The 14,850-nt window shown below is 40.9% G+C and overlaps 1 gene segment (V, D, J or C); it reads right to left on the reverse strand.

Annotated features, from left to right (window-relative positions):
• Positions 1–6,996: 6,996 nt before the first annotated feature.
• Positions 6,997–12,601, reverse strand: LOC140588272 (Ig kappa chain V-V region MOPC 21-like). The segment is given in 4 exon segments: positions 6,997–7,530; positions 8,458–8,493; positions 12,055–12,378; positions 12,529–12,601. Coding segments are annotated over 4 exon segments (723 nt in total).
• Between the last annotated feature and the right edge of the window lie 2,249 nt (positions 12,602–14,850).

Raw genomic sequence — 14,850 nt, forward strand, 5'->3', positions numbered from 1 at the left:
TCCCAGAGCACTGAGGCATGAGCTGAAAATGCAAAGTATCTTCTGACTGACAACATAACATGGAAATTTTTCTGTGTAAAATGATGAAAAACACTTCTTTATGCAGATCTGTACTTCTTTTTCTATAGTAATGTGTCTGTATACCTATTTAATCACTTCAGTCTTGTTTTATATTGTTTGAGTCAGTCATAGATATAAACAAAGCAGAACTGTAGGTGAAATTGAAGAACAAGCAGAACAAATGCATTAGACATGAAGGCACTCTGGCTCTGTATATGTCTGTGTGCAGTCCCTGTATTCCTGGCGGTTTTCTCTGGTTAATCCCCCCCCCCCCCCCCCAGTCCAAATACATGCAGCTACAAAAACTGGAGTCTAATTTGACCGTAGTGTTTGTCCTGTGATGGGTCAGCATCCCATCCATGGTGTATCTGCCCAGCGCCATGTGCTTCCTGAGAGGCTCCATGCTCACTGTGATCCTATTCAGTTATGGAAGATGGATGTACAGGTTCAGCTACAGCTAATCAAAAAAATGTTTTGAGGATTTAGTATTAATTACTGTATATGTTAAATAAAAATAATTGAAGTCATCGATTTGCATAATGTAAATGAATAAAGACTGATCAGATAATCTACTACCTGTTTTCCTGCGTTTAGTCACTGAACAACATGCTGACAATGCAAAGTGTAACAACACGAAAAAATTAAATATCTCCTTCAGTTTCTTTTTATGGTGTAATTGGCAATCCGCTCGAGTTCCCCACCTCAGGAGACGGGGTGTGAACTTAGAAGAGCAGCTGTAATGTGGGATTTATCAATGTCACAGTTTGTATATACAAAATGAAACATGAACATAAAAATAATGAGTTAATTTTGGGGAAAATTTTTAAGATTCTGATCCTGTTAAACTTACTGAAAAGTGAACTTTATAGAACTTTGGTTTAACTTCTCACTCAGCACCTGCAGTGAGTCCCAGCTGCAACAGTGCAGTCACTGTGCAGGTTCAGATGGACGTACAGGGTCAGTGACAGATAATGCACAATTCAGTTGTCCCCCCATATCCATTGGTGATATGTTCCAAGACCTACTGTGGAAAGCCGAAACCAGAGATAACAGAGAACCATCCGCAGACCCCATATATACATGTTTTTCATGTACTTACTTATGGTAATTGATAAATTACACACAGTAAGACATTACCAACATTAGATACAGTGACAATATATTTTCTCTATGTAATCAGTCAGTACATCAGAAACGTGCAGCACAGCACAGTAGAAACACAGTAATCAGCCGCTCATCACAGGTGACGCTGAGCTCATCTACTCTGAACAGTCGGCCCTCTTCAGCGTTTGAGTGACAGGAGCCTGGGAGCCCTGATTGGCCTCACAGACCACTGAGCCCGCCTTCTTCCACTCGTCCGCAGTGAGGCTCAGACTGCTGTTCCAGCTGTACAGGCCGTCCTTCTCCAGGAGCCCGCGGCTCGTCTCCGAGGCTTTGCTGCTACCGTCCACCTTCCAGCTCAGCTTCCAGTCGGAGGGGAAGCCCTTGTTGGCCAGACACATCAGGGTGGCCGTGTTCTTGCTGGACACCTCCACACTGGAGGGGGGCAGAACCGTCAGGGTGGGGGCTGTGTTACCTAGGGATCAAAGCTAAGTGAAAGGTCAGAGAAATAAACATTAAAAGAGTAACTATCTGTGTATGTATGTCACAATGTCCACATTATCTGTTCAAATCCTTTTTCTGATTGGCTGCTTTAGGTTTTCAGAATTGACACATACAGCCTGATCCATTCAAGAGATGCAGAGTTTTCTTTGGTTTAGTTGATGGACATCAATAGTGATACAAGCCTTAAGGTGGCGTATCACTCCTACACGAGCTGAAATATAACTCCTATATATCCTCCTGAGACCCCACCCATTCATTTATGTCCACTGCAGTAGACATAATTTTGTTTTTGCATCTATCTTTTCACTGATGTAAAGAAACATATATATTCCTGTTGTACACTAAAGAGCACATGCTGTGAAATTAAAAATAAAAATGAATTTGAAAAAAGATGTCTTATTTCCTCCAAAGACATAGAAAATCACAATCAACCTAAAACTGAAGGACACTTTTTTCCTTGGGTCTCAGGAGGATATAACCTCTAGTTTATCCAGTCTTACGTCCGTTTTATGTAACTTCTTGTCCTATTCCGCACAAGGCAGGGAACAACCCAGGATGAGGCACCAACGCATCGCAGGGCACAAGCCATTCACTATTCACTCACACATGCATACCTATGGGCGATCTGGCAGCTCCATTTAACCTCAGCACACTTTTGGACTGTGGGGGGAAAGCGGAGTACCTGGAGGAAACCCCATGATGACATTTTGTCTGCCAGTCAGCATTAAATGATTGGCTGTTTGAACATGTTTCAGGTTAATGGAGGTTTCAGCACGGCTCTGCATCACTGTGAACACACCACCGCTATGGTATCTCTGACAGTAATAATCTCCTGCATCTTCTGCCTGGATTCCACTGATGCTCAGGTTGAGGTCAGACTTAGAACTATGTGTACTGTTATATGGCAGGAGTCCCAGGTATAATGTTGCCAATATTGTGCTCCAACAGTTCCTGTAGTTATTAAGAAATGCCATAAGCACTGTAAATAACATTAACACTGTCTTAGCAGTTTGTTGGTGACTGGCTTGTTCTGGACTGAGACAATTAATGGGCAAATATTTCTTGAGGTTCAAGAGATTGACATAAGTAATACTTAATTCTGTTTTACACACACATATACACACACACACACAGTGAGGATTCTTTGCTCTGTTTCATGGTTATTGTGAGAAAATACATGATGCTGATTTTGATGATGATGTTGTTATACAATATATAACCTTACTGACTTTACAGCTCATACTGACAGTCTGCCCATGGAGAACAGCCTTTACTGCAGGAGTCTGAGTTACAGTTATCTGGCCACTAGATTCTGAAAATAACATCAAAATGTAAATATATCAGTAAAAAAAATTAAAAGTTAAGTAATAACAGATCAAACAGTATCTAGCCCTGATATTGCCTTTTGGATTTCTAATAAATAAATAAATCTGTATGTGAGCTCTAATTATTTATCAGAATTACTAAATATCAATGGCTATACTTAGTCAGAACATAATGAACTGAATAGCCAAATTTCCCTGCACCCTATCATCTTTTGAGGGAGGTTTTTGTACAGCTCTTTATTCATCATTTTTCATGTTTCTTCTGCGATTATGATGTCAGTCAGAAGATACTTTGCATTTCAGCTCATGCCTCAGTGCTCTGGGAGGGTTTATATTCCAAGAGGTTTAACACTTCATGACTGACAGCTGCCCTTCATCACAACAGACTCCAAACAAACATGACTTTGATCAGCCTCAGTATCTTGCTCTTCATCCTCACTCACGGTAAAACGGAATAAGCTTGATGATTTAGCAACATATTACTTGATGAATCTTGGTTATATTTTAAATAGACATCTGGAGCTTCCTTCTGTGACTTAATTTTAACTGTTGATTTTGTTTTTTGTTTTTATTTCATATTTCTTTTCAGAATGCAGAGGACAAGTGACTGTGACTCAGACTCCAGAGCTGACATCAGCTTCCTCAGGACAGAAAGTCACTATAAACTGTAAAACCAGCAGCTCTGTGTATACTGATAGTAATGGCCCCCGCATGGCCTGGTACCAGCAGAGACCTGGAGAAGCTCCTAAACTCTTAATATATCTAGCAAGTACCCGTAGCTCTGGGACTCCGTCTCGATTCAGTGGCAGCGGATCTAGTTCTGACTTCACTCTGACCATCAGTGGAGTCCAGGCTGAAGATGCAGGAGATTATTACTGTCAGAGTTTACATAACATTGGTAGTAACTGGCCGTCCACACAGTGATACAGAGCCGTACAAAAACCTCCCTCAGTCAGACTGCACAGTGACTGCACTGCTACAGCTGGGACTCACTGAAGGTGCTGAGGGGGAAGTTAATCTAAAGTCCCCCCAGAGGAGATCAGACCAGTGTAACAGACTAGCCCACCTCTCTTTCCTCGTTTCCGCTTTGGTTGTGCTGATTGTCGCCTTATTAACAATAGCTATAGAATTAGATTCCTGTCTAGTGTATTGTAGGGTTGCCATATTTGGTGAGACAAAAAAAGAATATTAATGAGTTTCCGTGTTCACCGGCCAATGAGGTAGTGCTCTTCTTATGAATATTAACGAGTTTCCCCTAACCACCATGTAAAACAGAAAACTTGTGTCCGGGAAAACCTAGATGTACTGTATGGCAACCTTACAGTTAACTCTTGTTTTACAATCTACACACAATTGACACAATATATGTGTATGCAAGTCATCTTCAACAAAAGTTACAAAACACTAAGCTAAAGTTTGTTCAACTTGAAGCAAACTATGTACTTCATTGAGTGGCTGCCAAATATTGGAAATTTGTAACCTACAACACTGTGTCACACAGCTTGCAGCATTAAACCCAGAAAAACTGCTGATTATTAAAAAACCGCCCGGACAGGGGCCCAGAAATTTGACGTCTTCGGCGAAACCCAGATGTATGGTAATCCTAGTGCACTGGCTCACTGTTAGCTCTGCATCTGGGTCCCCTGTTCCTAACACATTTTATGACAAATATCCACTCAGCAACCAATTTATTAAGTTCCCCTACAAGTAGGACCCTCTTATGTCTCTAGAACCTGACGGGTTTGTGTGTTTGGAGATGCATTTCTGCACACTGCAGTTGTACTGAGCTGTTATTTTTGCACCTGTGGTTCTCCTGTTAGCTCTGAGGAATCTGGCCGTTCTCCTCTGACCGCTCTCATTAACAAGGTGTTTACAGCTGCAGACCTGCTGCTGCCTGGATGTTTTGTTTATCACACCATCGTCTGTGGACACTGTAGTAAGTGAGAATCTCAGGAAGGTGGCTGTTTCTGTGATGCAGGAACCACCAAGTCTGGCACCAGCTATCAAACCACGTTAAAAACCACACCTTAGTCATTCTGATGCTTTAAATGAAAAATCACTCAGACCACGTCTTAGCTGATCTAATGCGAAACCGCATAGTAACTGAACCTCGTAACCCTGTTTGCATGCTGTACGTATTGAGTTGCAGCTACATAATTCGCTGTTTGCAGGAGCCAGGAGTTTGGGTTAATGAGCAGGCGTACCTAATAAAGTGGACACTAAATGTTGTTTGTTTAAACCAAATAAAAGGACAGATACAAGTAAAACTTGATGGACAAATGGTTATAGGTGAAATTAGTGAGCTGTGTTTTCCCAGGACATCACAACTAATTTCTGTGTTTAGACGGAAGAGCTATACTGCCCCTCAAAGGCGAAACACAGTAACTACACTGACACTGAAACAGGGAAAAGGGTGTTTCACCTTGGATTTTGTAGTGTAACTTTCACACTCAATTTTCTTAAATACTGTAAAAGTAAAAAGTAAGATATTTTCTCACGAGATAAAACAGAGCTTTAGACACTGGATTTCGGTCATAGCTGAATTTTGCTAAAATCTGCAGTTACCATGTGTTGTCTCTGTAGGGCAGTATAGCAGAGCTTTACCATCAGTGTATGTCCAGACCATCTGCTGTAGGCGCTTCAGTGATCAAAGATATACATGATATTCCCCACATATCTATGGCCACTAGAACTGCCATTATTCCTAAAGAATAAATAAATTAATTAGATAAATTGCAAAAAATAGGCATATAACTTGTGCTGTATAGCATTAACATGTTATATTTATGCTCTTGGTAGGGGAAATATTTATGTACTCTATTTTGGATTTTTTAAAATACAGAATTATAAGTATATTGTGACATTGCCAAGCAGAAATACCCAGCTGTTTGTATCACGTCTGGATTTTGTATAAATCATTCATTTTCCAAACCCACTTGTTCTATGCAACATCATGATGGTCCAGAGCTCATCCCTGAAGCAATGAGCACAAGGCAGGGAATAACCCAGGACAGGGTGCCAGCCCACCATGGGGCACGAAGCCATTCACACCTACAGACAATGTGGCATCTCCAATTCATGTTTTGGGGCAATGGGGGCAGGAAACAGCCCAAGATGTCATGCAGAGAATCTGCAAACTCAGCCAAGGTGGAGATCCTGGTCTCCCTGCGGCCCTTGGACCAGCCTTACTCTGTTCAAACAAACAGGGATGTTGTTTCTCTAGTAGTTAAACTATGTTGATATATGTGATTATGAAATTATTCTAAAATCAGACATCAGAAAATAACTAATTTCCTCATACAGAATAAATAATTGTCCATGTCGAATAATTAAAAAAACTACTGATGTAGCCAGTGAGTAGCTGACATTTCCGCTTCCTGTCCCCTGATCAGAAATGGGGTCAGTCCCTCCCCCTCACAGCTGCCCCAGTCAAGCCTGTTTTAAACCCTGAAACTAAACTCTCAGCCGTTGGAGCGAAACTCATATTTGCATAAACTGAGCAGGACGGTTCTGCTGCCCCCAGAATAGAGCAAGCAAATGTCCCCCAGTCCCCCTGGGGTTAGAGTGAGGTGGGGGCTCAGCCCGTATCACAGAGCAACAGATTGTCTCACATGATCGCAGACTGTCTTCATTGGGGTTTAGTTAACAGTTTCACATATTTTAGCTACAAAGTGACAAAAACATATTCCTATTGCAAATAATTACGATATTTAAAATGAAGTTAATTAGATTTGTTTTCTGTTTTATGAAGAATGAGCTTATGATGTGATTTATAAACTCAGTATAGTGGAACTGCTCAGTATTAACCTTTTCAAACATAAATTAAAAGTCCCTCAATATATCTACTTTACTTTCCACATAATGCAGAAGATAAAGTTTTTGTGTTTCTGATACAAGAGTTATATTCAGACTTAAAAAATCTTGATTGAAAGGTTCAAGATCATTTTCTGTGTCATGATGGTATCACTGTGTGCATGTTTAAATAACCAGTTATGATGATGGTCAGTTTATCAGACAAGATTTAATCTTTATTTCTGCAGCATTCAGGAATAAAACACAAGATAATAAAAGGAGACACAAAAACTAATCAAATATCAGTAAAGATATTCACTCATGGATCAAGAAAAGCACAATACATATTCAGTTAGTAAATTTGAAGCATGTAGCACAGCACAGTAAAAACACAGTAATCAGCCGCTCATCACAGGTGACGCTGAGCTCATCTACTCTGAACAGTCGGCCCTCTTCAGCGTTTGAGTGACAGCAGCCTGGGAGCCCTGATTGGCCTCACAGGCCACTGAGCCCGCCTTCTTCCACTCGTCCGCAGTGAGGCTCAGGCTGCTGCTCCAGCTGTACAGGCCGTCCTTCTCCAGGAGCCCGCGGCTCGTCTCCGAGGCTTTGCTGCTACCGTCCACCTTCCAGCTCAGCTTCCAGTCGGAGGGGAAGCCCTTGTTGGCCAGACACATCAGGGTGGCCGTGTTCTTACTGGACACCTCCACACTGGAGGGGGGCAGGACCGTCAGGGTGGGGGCTGTGTTACCTAGGCGACACCAAAGAGACTTTAGGTCAGAGTCCAATAAAATATTTGTTAATAATATATAACAAGATATACACAGTGCACCATGACAGTTTCACTGGGCTAAATCTATGACTGTTTTATTTCTGTATTTAATAAAACAGACATTTCCATAAAATCTGCAAAAATTAATATTGCCGTAGTTCAGTATCACAGCTACAAGCATTCCCGAATCCACGGTTAGTTTAATTCCTTTTCCTATGAGATTTTGAGATAAATGTTTGAAATGCCCGTCCATTCATTTTCTATACTCTGTCCAGTGTGGGGTCATGAGGTATATAACTTTAAATGTAGTCAACATTTAAACATATTTGTTTTGACTGATTATTAAAATTCAGGTTTTATTTTAACTACATTGATTAGATTTTAGGATCTATTTTTCTAGTTTTCCATACCTTCATGACCGTCTATTGACACACTTGGACACTTTAAGTTGATGTGATCTTGTTGTATGAGGCAGCATCTTATTTCTTGTACTCAGTCGATAAATACAATACGCATGACTGATATGAATCATGTAAAATAATATTGAAAGAATACTGTACAACAGAAAGAAGCACTTACTTCCAACTTATTTTTTTCTGTCAGTTACACAAACTAAGTATGCTGAACAGGTAACATGACGTTCAGCATCTGAATTTACACATTGCAATTATTATACATCTACTAATAAAGCCTGATCAAAGCAGGTGGAATATGGATGGTAATCTTTTATACACATTGTCACATTCACTGGAAAGACAGCTTATTGAAGCCTGGATCTTCACGATAAGGAGAAATCATTGCATTTACTATATTAACACAACGTTGCCTAAGTGCATAATTATATATGAATGTGTGAGTGATAAATGTTTCTACTTGTATTCTGAATATTAAAAGCTGGATACTTACTGCCAACATCCAGTCTGGTCCCGCCGCCGAAGGTTCTCCACAGTGACTGAATCTGATTGACACGCCGTACAAAAACCTCCCAGCGCTACAGCTGTGTTTCTTATATGTACAGGACAATTAATTGGCCTATTCTATTAATGTCCGCATGGGATAGTTATTTTTGTTGTGAATATCCACGCAGATAACAGAAATCACAAAGCTTGAGAATTACCAGGTTAACAAATATCAATTAAGATCACAGCATCGTCTTCATAATGAGAAACCATGTACAGGAACCTACAGTATTGTAACCAGACGGAGTATTTGCATAGAAACGACATTGTGCTGTAATGGAATCACGTGCCTGAGTGGTTTAGCCAGCAGCCTTGAGGTTTTCTGTCTCAACGATTGTGGGTTCAGTTCCCAGTCCTGCCTGTGTGTCTTTTCTTGTTCTCACTGTATTCCAGTAGGTTTTCTCATGGTAATCCACCACCCCAATCAAAATACATGCAGTTAAGAAAACTGGTGTCTCTAATTTGTCCGTAGTGTGTGTCCTGTCAAGGGCGTCGTTAGGCATATTTTAGGGGAGGCTTTCACTGCTACACAGATGGTATTCAGTCATGTGTTAGTTCGCAATCCCCCATTGATTCCCCTCCCAAAGCACTAATGGGATGCAAAGTTTGGATGTATGATCACTTTCTCAAACTAAATTCTGATAAAACTGAAGTTTTAGTCATAGGTCCTAAGTCCTCATTTTCTGAAGCTTTTGATTTCTCAGTCAGTATTTATAGTTTGACTGATAAACCTACTACTGTGGTCAGAAACTTAGGAAGGTATTTGACCAATCACTGAACTTTGATCCGCGTATAAGTCCCTAAATTGCATTTCATCACCTTCATGATATTGCTCACCTTTGGCCATTTCTATCTAGTAATGATGCACACAGTCTGGTTCATGCTTTCATCATGTCCTGTATTGACTATTGGAATTCCCTTCTCGTTGGTCTTCCTGCCACATCTTTACCAGAGCTTCAGATTATTCAGAATTCTGATGCTAGAATCCTCAGTCATAACAAGCCTTATGCTCACATCACCCCCAGTCTCTCACAGTTACACTGGTTACCAGTTCTGTCCCGTATCAAATTTAAAATGTTGCTACTGGCCTTCAAATCACTACATGACCTTGACCCTGGTGCCTCAGTAATGTTCTGACTCCTAACTCTCCTTCTCGCTTTCTTCAGTCATCTAGCTGTAACCTGCTCCTTGTCTCTTGCGCCAGGCTTCTCACCATTGGTGTCGTGTCATTCAGTGCCATTGACCCTAAAGTCTGTAATTCTCTTTCTTAGTCTCTCCATGATTGTTCTTTACTCTCCACTTTTAAATCTTACTTTAAAAGTTTCCTGTTTAATGAACATTTCTCTCCCTGTACCACTTGATGTGTTTTTTTGCCTCCTTGTAAAGGCACTATATGAATGTAATTTATTATTATTATTATTATTATTATTAACATTTAAAATGTTACATTTTGGTTAATCGTGTGTTCAAAAGCTTTTACCTTTCAACCATTTTAATTTTACAAGTTGATGCCATGTTATATTACATTTTACAGAATATTGTTTATCTTGACGCTAATAATTGTAATGATGTTGTCTGATTTACATATATTATATACACATAGAATAGGGGTCTCAAGTATCTCAGAGGTCACTGGTTAGGAGCTCTGCAGCCCCAGTGGGTAACTTGAGTGTATTTTTATATATACTATACAGATAATCTACTAAACAGCTTGTGTTAGAACTTGTCAACCTAAGGGGGGGGGGGAGGGGGGTGTAACATTTTACAAACTTTACCGCCACTGGTTGGTTGTTTAAAATATGTGGAAACAGACTGATCGATCTGCAGGCCTGATTTAATAATGATTAATAAAACACATTATGTGCTGGATGGAACCATCGCTTGGGCCATTACATTGACCCCCCAGGACTGAGGTTCTCAAAATTTTGATAACTGAGAGCAAATTTAGATAACATACATCAGATAGAGAGTTGTGCAATCTTGTATGTATTAAAATTATTTGTGACTTGATACTGAAATTGTCACGCCCACTAGGGCGGATTCCCCCAGCTGCGATGAATGAAACGGTAATCAAGATCGCTACAAAACCAGATCAACAACAACAGGACGACGCAAAGTATTATTGCCATTTTTTAAATTATTTTTTATTGCCCACCACCACCCCCCCTCTTCGGAGGACAACTTTATTTTACATTACATTCAAGAGCAAAGAGTGTGGCCGCTCCGAACTCACCGGTACCGTGGAAAAAGGAAAAAAAAAGAAAAACAGGGGGGGATACAGAAACAACAAGCGTAACAATAACAGGCATCAATCACCATGGGGAGAGGGGGAGAGAGAAAAAAAAAAAAGGTATACAGAAATAATAACACTAATAACGTAGGTGGGATGGAAAAAAATGAAGTATAGGGGAATACAGAATACAAACATAGTATACAAACATAGTGTTGCCATTCTTAATGAAACATACCGAGCGCTTGATCCTTCCCCTGTTTCTCCGTTATCTTCCTGCCGGTCATCACCCCGCTTGTACTTACCCTGCCTGTTCCTGTTCCCTCCTCAGTCCAGCTCCTTTTCCTGAGACCTCGACCCGACGACTTCCCGCCGCCCACCTCCTTCGAACCTTCTGTCTCCTGTCCCAGCGTCGACCCCTCGGATCGACTACCCCGGCTTCGACTTACCGCTACGGATCCCGACCTCGTCTTCTACTTGTCGATTCCAGTTCAGGTCGCCAGCATCCCATGAGCGTATCCCATTTGGGATCGGGTTTCGCGGAGACCCTGCTCCCTTACCTGTCATCCCTGTTCTCCCTGTCTCTAATAAAGACCGCTTCACCCCGCACTACTGGATCCTCGCCTCTTACCTGGTCTCATCGTTACACAAATATTGATTCTTCTGATCTGAATGTCTGTTTTATGAATCTATTCTAATGTTAAGATATTGTTTTTGTTTGTTTTTCTTTAGCTTGTCATGTAAATATATTATTATAGGGGGCTGAACATGAACTATTACCTGGCAGAGCAGGGCTGCCCATACGTGGGGATAAAGGTGAAATCGCCCAGACCCTTAGAGGGTGGAACCACTCTCACGATCCACCTGCAAATCTGATCTCCCCCTCAATTGGCTAAGGAAAAGAAAGTACTGAGGTCCATGCAACACACACACACACACAGGTTTCTAATTATATCTTTGTGAGGACTCTCCATTAATTTCTATGGGGAAATCTTTAATCCCAACATGACATCCTTAACTCCTACCCAGTCTTAACCTTGAATCAAATCAAAAGAAATTAGAATAGAAAATAATGGATAGAAAACTAAATCAGAGGTATCGTCCATCCCTAATTGAAATGGACCATGACTGCATACATGCACTTCATTTCACATCAACCTCTCATGGATTTAGTCTGTTCCACTAGTTTGATCTCATTCTGGGGACTTTAGTTTAACTTCCCCCTCAGCACCTGCAGAGTCCCAGCTGCAGCAGTGCAGTCACTGCGCAGTCAGACTGAGGGAGGTTTTTGTACGGCTCTGTATCACTGTGTGATCGGCCAGCTACTACCAATGTTATGTTCACTCTCACAGTAATAATCTCCTGCATCTTCAGCCTGGACTCCACTGATGGTCAGAGTGAAGTCAGTACTAGTTCCTCTGCCACTGAATCGAGACGGAATCCCAGTCTCACGGGTACTTGCCAAATAGATCAAGAGTTTAGGAGCTTCTCCAGGTCTCTGCTGGTACCAGGCCATGCGGGGGCCATTACTATCAGTATACACAGAGCTGCTGATTTTACAGTTTATAGTGACTGTCTGTCCTGAGGAAGCTGATATCAGCTCTGGAGTCTGAGTCACAGTCACTTGTCCTCTGGATTCTGAAAAGAAATATGAAATAAAAACAAATTTAAAAAAGAATCAACAGTTAAAATGAAGTCACACAGAGAAGCTCCAGATGTCTATTTCAAATACTTAGCAAAATTCATCAACCAATATGTTGCTAAATCATCAAGCTTGTTCTGTTTTACCGTGAGTGAGGATGAAGAGCAAGATGCTGAGGCTGATCAAAGTCATGTTTGATTGGAGTCTGTTGTGATGAAGGGCAGCTGTCAGTCATGAAGTGTTAAACCTCCTGGAATATAAACCCTCCCAGAGCACTGAGGCATGAGCTGGAAATGCAAAGTATCTTCTGACTGACATCATCACCGCAGAAAAACATGCAACTTTTGATATTCAAAATGATGTCATCAAAGAAGGCAGATCTTCACATGGTCTTTAAATGCCTGTTAGAGTGACATGTTTATACAGCGAGTTTAATTGTTCAGTGATGTTTTACATTGATTCCGCCAGTCGTAGATACAAACACACCAGGCAAACAAGCAAAACAGATGCATTCAAAATGAAGTGATTACATTTACTTGAGGGAGCACAAATACTTAGTAGTAACTCAGTTACTATTGAAGTACAGATCATGAACAAATATAATAGGTACTTGAGATAAAATATCTGTAAAGACTTAATTTGTGGTTAATTAATACATAAGTAATAGCATAATACTATATTGTTTGTGCCCCTTCAACCTTGAGACACTAGGTCACTAAGTGTACATAGGAGACCAGACTGTGCCACCTAAGGCCTGCCCCTTAAGATGTATGATTACTGTTATCCTCAGGATTCCCCAGGCAAAGCTACGTCGCATAAACGACACAGACTCATATCCCAGTAACTAGGCAATGCTAATTAACACAATAAAGCTTATGAAAGGCTATAAATATAATAAATTAACAAAGTATTAAAACATAATACCACAGATCACAAGCCAGGCAGAGCAGGTTCAGTTACAAAACCCAGAGTACTGGCCAACCAAAGCCATTCTGCAAGCCAGTGAGAGTGGTTACCTGGAGGAAGAAGGAAAAGAGTCCAACACAGCAAACCACAACACAGGGCGAGTGCTCATTGATTCACACCTTAATCACTCCATGCAGTAGAGAAAAGGCCACAGCACACAAGACACCAGCACCACGTTCTCCGGCTCTATAGATGAGAAGAGGATAAAGGATAAATATCCTCAGTAACCAGTATCCATAGTAACCACGTAAACAATCTACCTATGCAACATAGCCCGGCACAATACAGAAAGCTTGGACTTGCGGAACGCTGCCATAGTAACCATATAATCCAGTCCCCTGTATACCGCAGCCCAACACGTGACCTGTGAGTGACGTAGCCCACGTCACTCACTAGTTACACAGTGATGAAAGAATATGTACAGAATCTATTGCAGCAAGGGTGGATAAAGAAGTCCATATCCCCGTACTCCTCCCCGGTGGTCTGTGTTCGGAAAAAGGACAATACCCTGTGGCTGTGTGTGGATTTCCGAGGGCTGAATCGCAAAATGGTCCCTGACTGTCACCTGCTCCCTCGGATACAAGATCAATTGAATAACCTCGGAGGCTATTCCTGGTTTTCGATACTCGACCAGGGCAGTGCCTACCACCAGGGCTTTGTTGACGAAAGCTGCAGACAATTAACTGCCTTTATCCCTCTGGGGTCTAGGGGTAGGGAAGACACTCTCACTGACTGGGGCATGATCACACATTTAATTCAATATCATAAACTTAATTTATGGCAAATAAATTATTTCTTATGTATTTGTTTTGGCATAAAACTCATCTTAATCTTAGTGTACTTTGTAAATATGTCAGATTTATGTGAAGTTTGTAATTTGACATCAAAGTATAGACATTGCAAAATGCAGTTTGGAAAACTTGCAGAAACATTATAAAAGTACATAGTAAGCAATGCTGGCAGTTTGTTTTGATCCCAGATATCTGATCACTAAAGTCTTGGCTACATGAAGATGACTAAATGGTGTAGTTGCAACATTCAGTTGGATAAATAAATAAGAAAAAGGTAACTCATGTAACTATTTCTGGCTCCTTTCATTGAATATGTAGCAACTTTCATGTGTATGAATGAGCCATTGTCACCTGGCCATATCCCCCCCCCCTTTTATAGCGCTGAAGGGGATGTATCTGGATCGCATTGTTCATCAAATTACCATGCGAATGCGATTTGAATACGCGCTAATGCGGCTATTTAGAATGTGAATAGCGATCTTCGGGTGACAACGGTACTGCACGCCCCCGATGCAGGTAAAACAAAGTAAGGTGACATGGTTTACTTTTTTACCGATTTAACCTAATTAAAAAAACTTTAATACTTCTGACAATGGGCGTTTTGAAAAGAAGACAGATTACAGATTTAGTCAGCGTTTTTTTCATGTTTCTATAATAAGATTTCAGCGAGTTATGAACTGAAATACACGAGAAAGATACTCGGCATCGCCA

This window comes from Paramormyrops kingsleyae, chromosome 3 (assembly GCF_048594095.1).
Source record: "Paramormyrops kingsleyae isolate MSU_618 chromosome 3, PKINGS_0.4, whole genome shotgun sequence".
In the NCBI taxonomy this organism is placed as follows: Eukaryota; Metazoa; Chordata; class Actinopteri; order Osteoglossiformes; family Mormyridae; genus Paramormyrops; species Paramormyrops kingsleyae.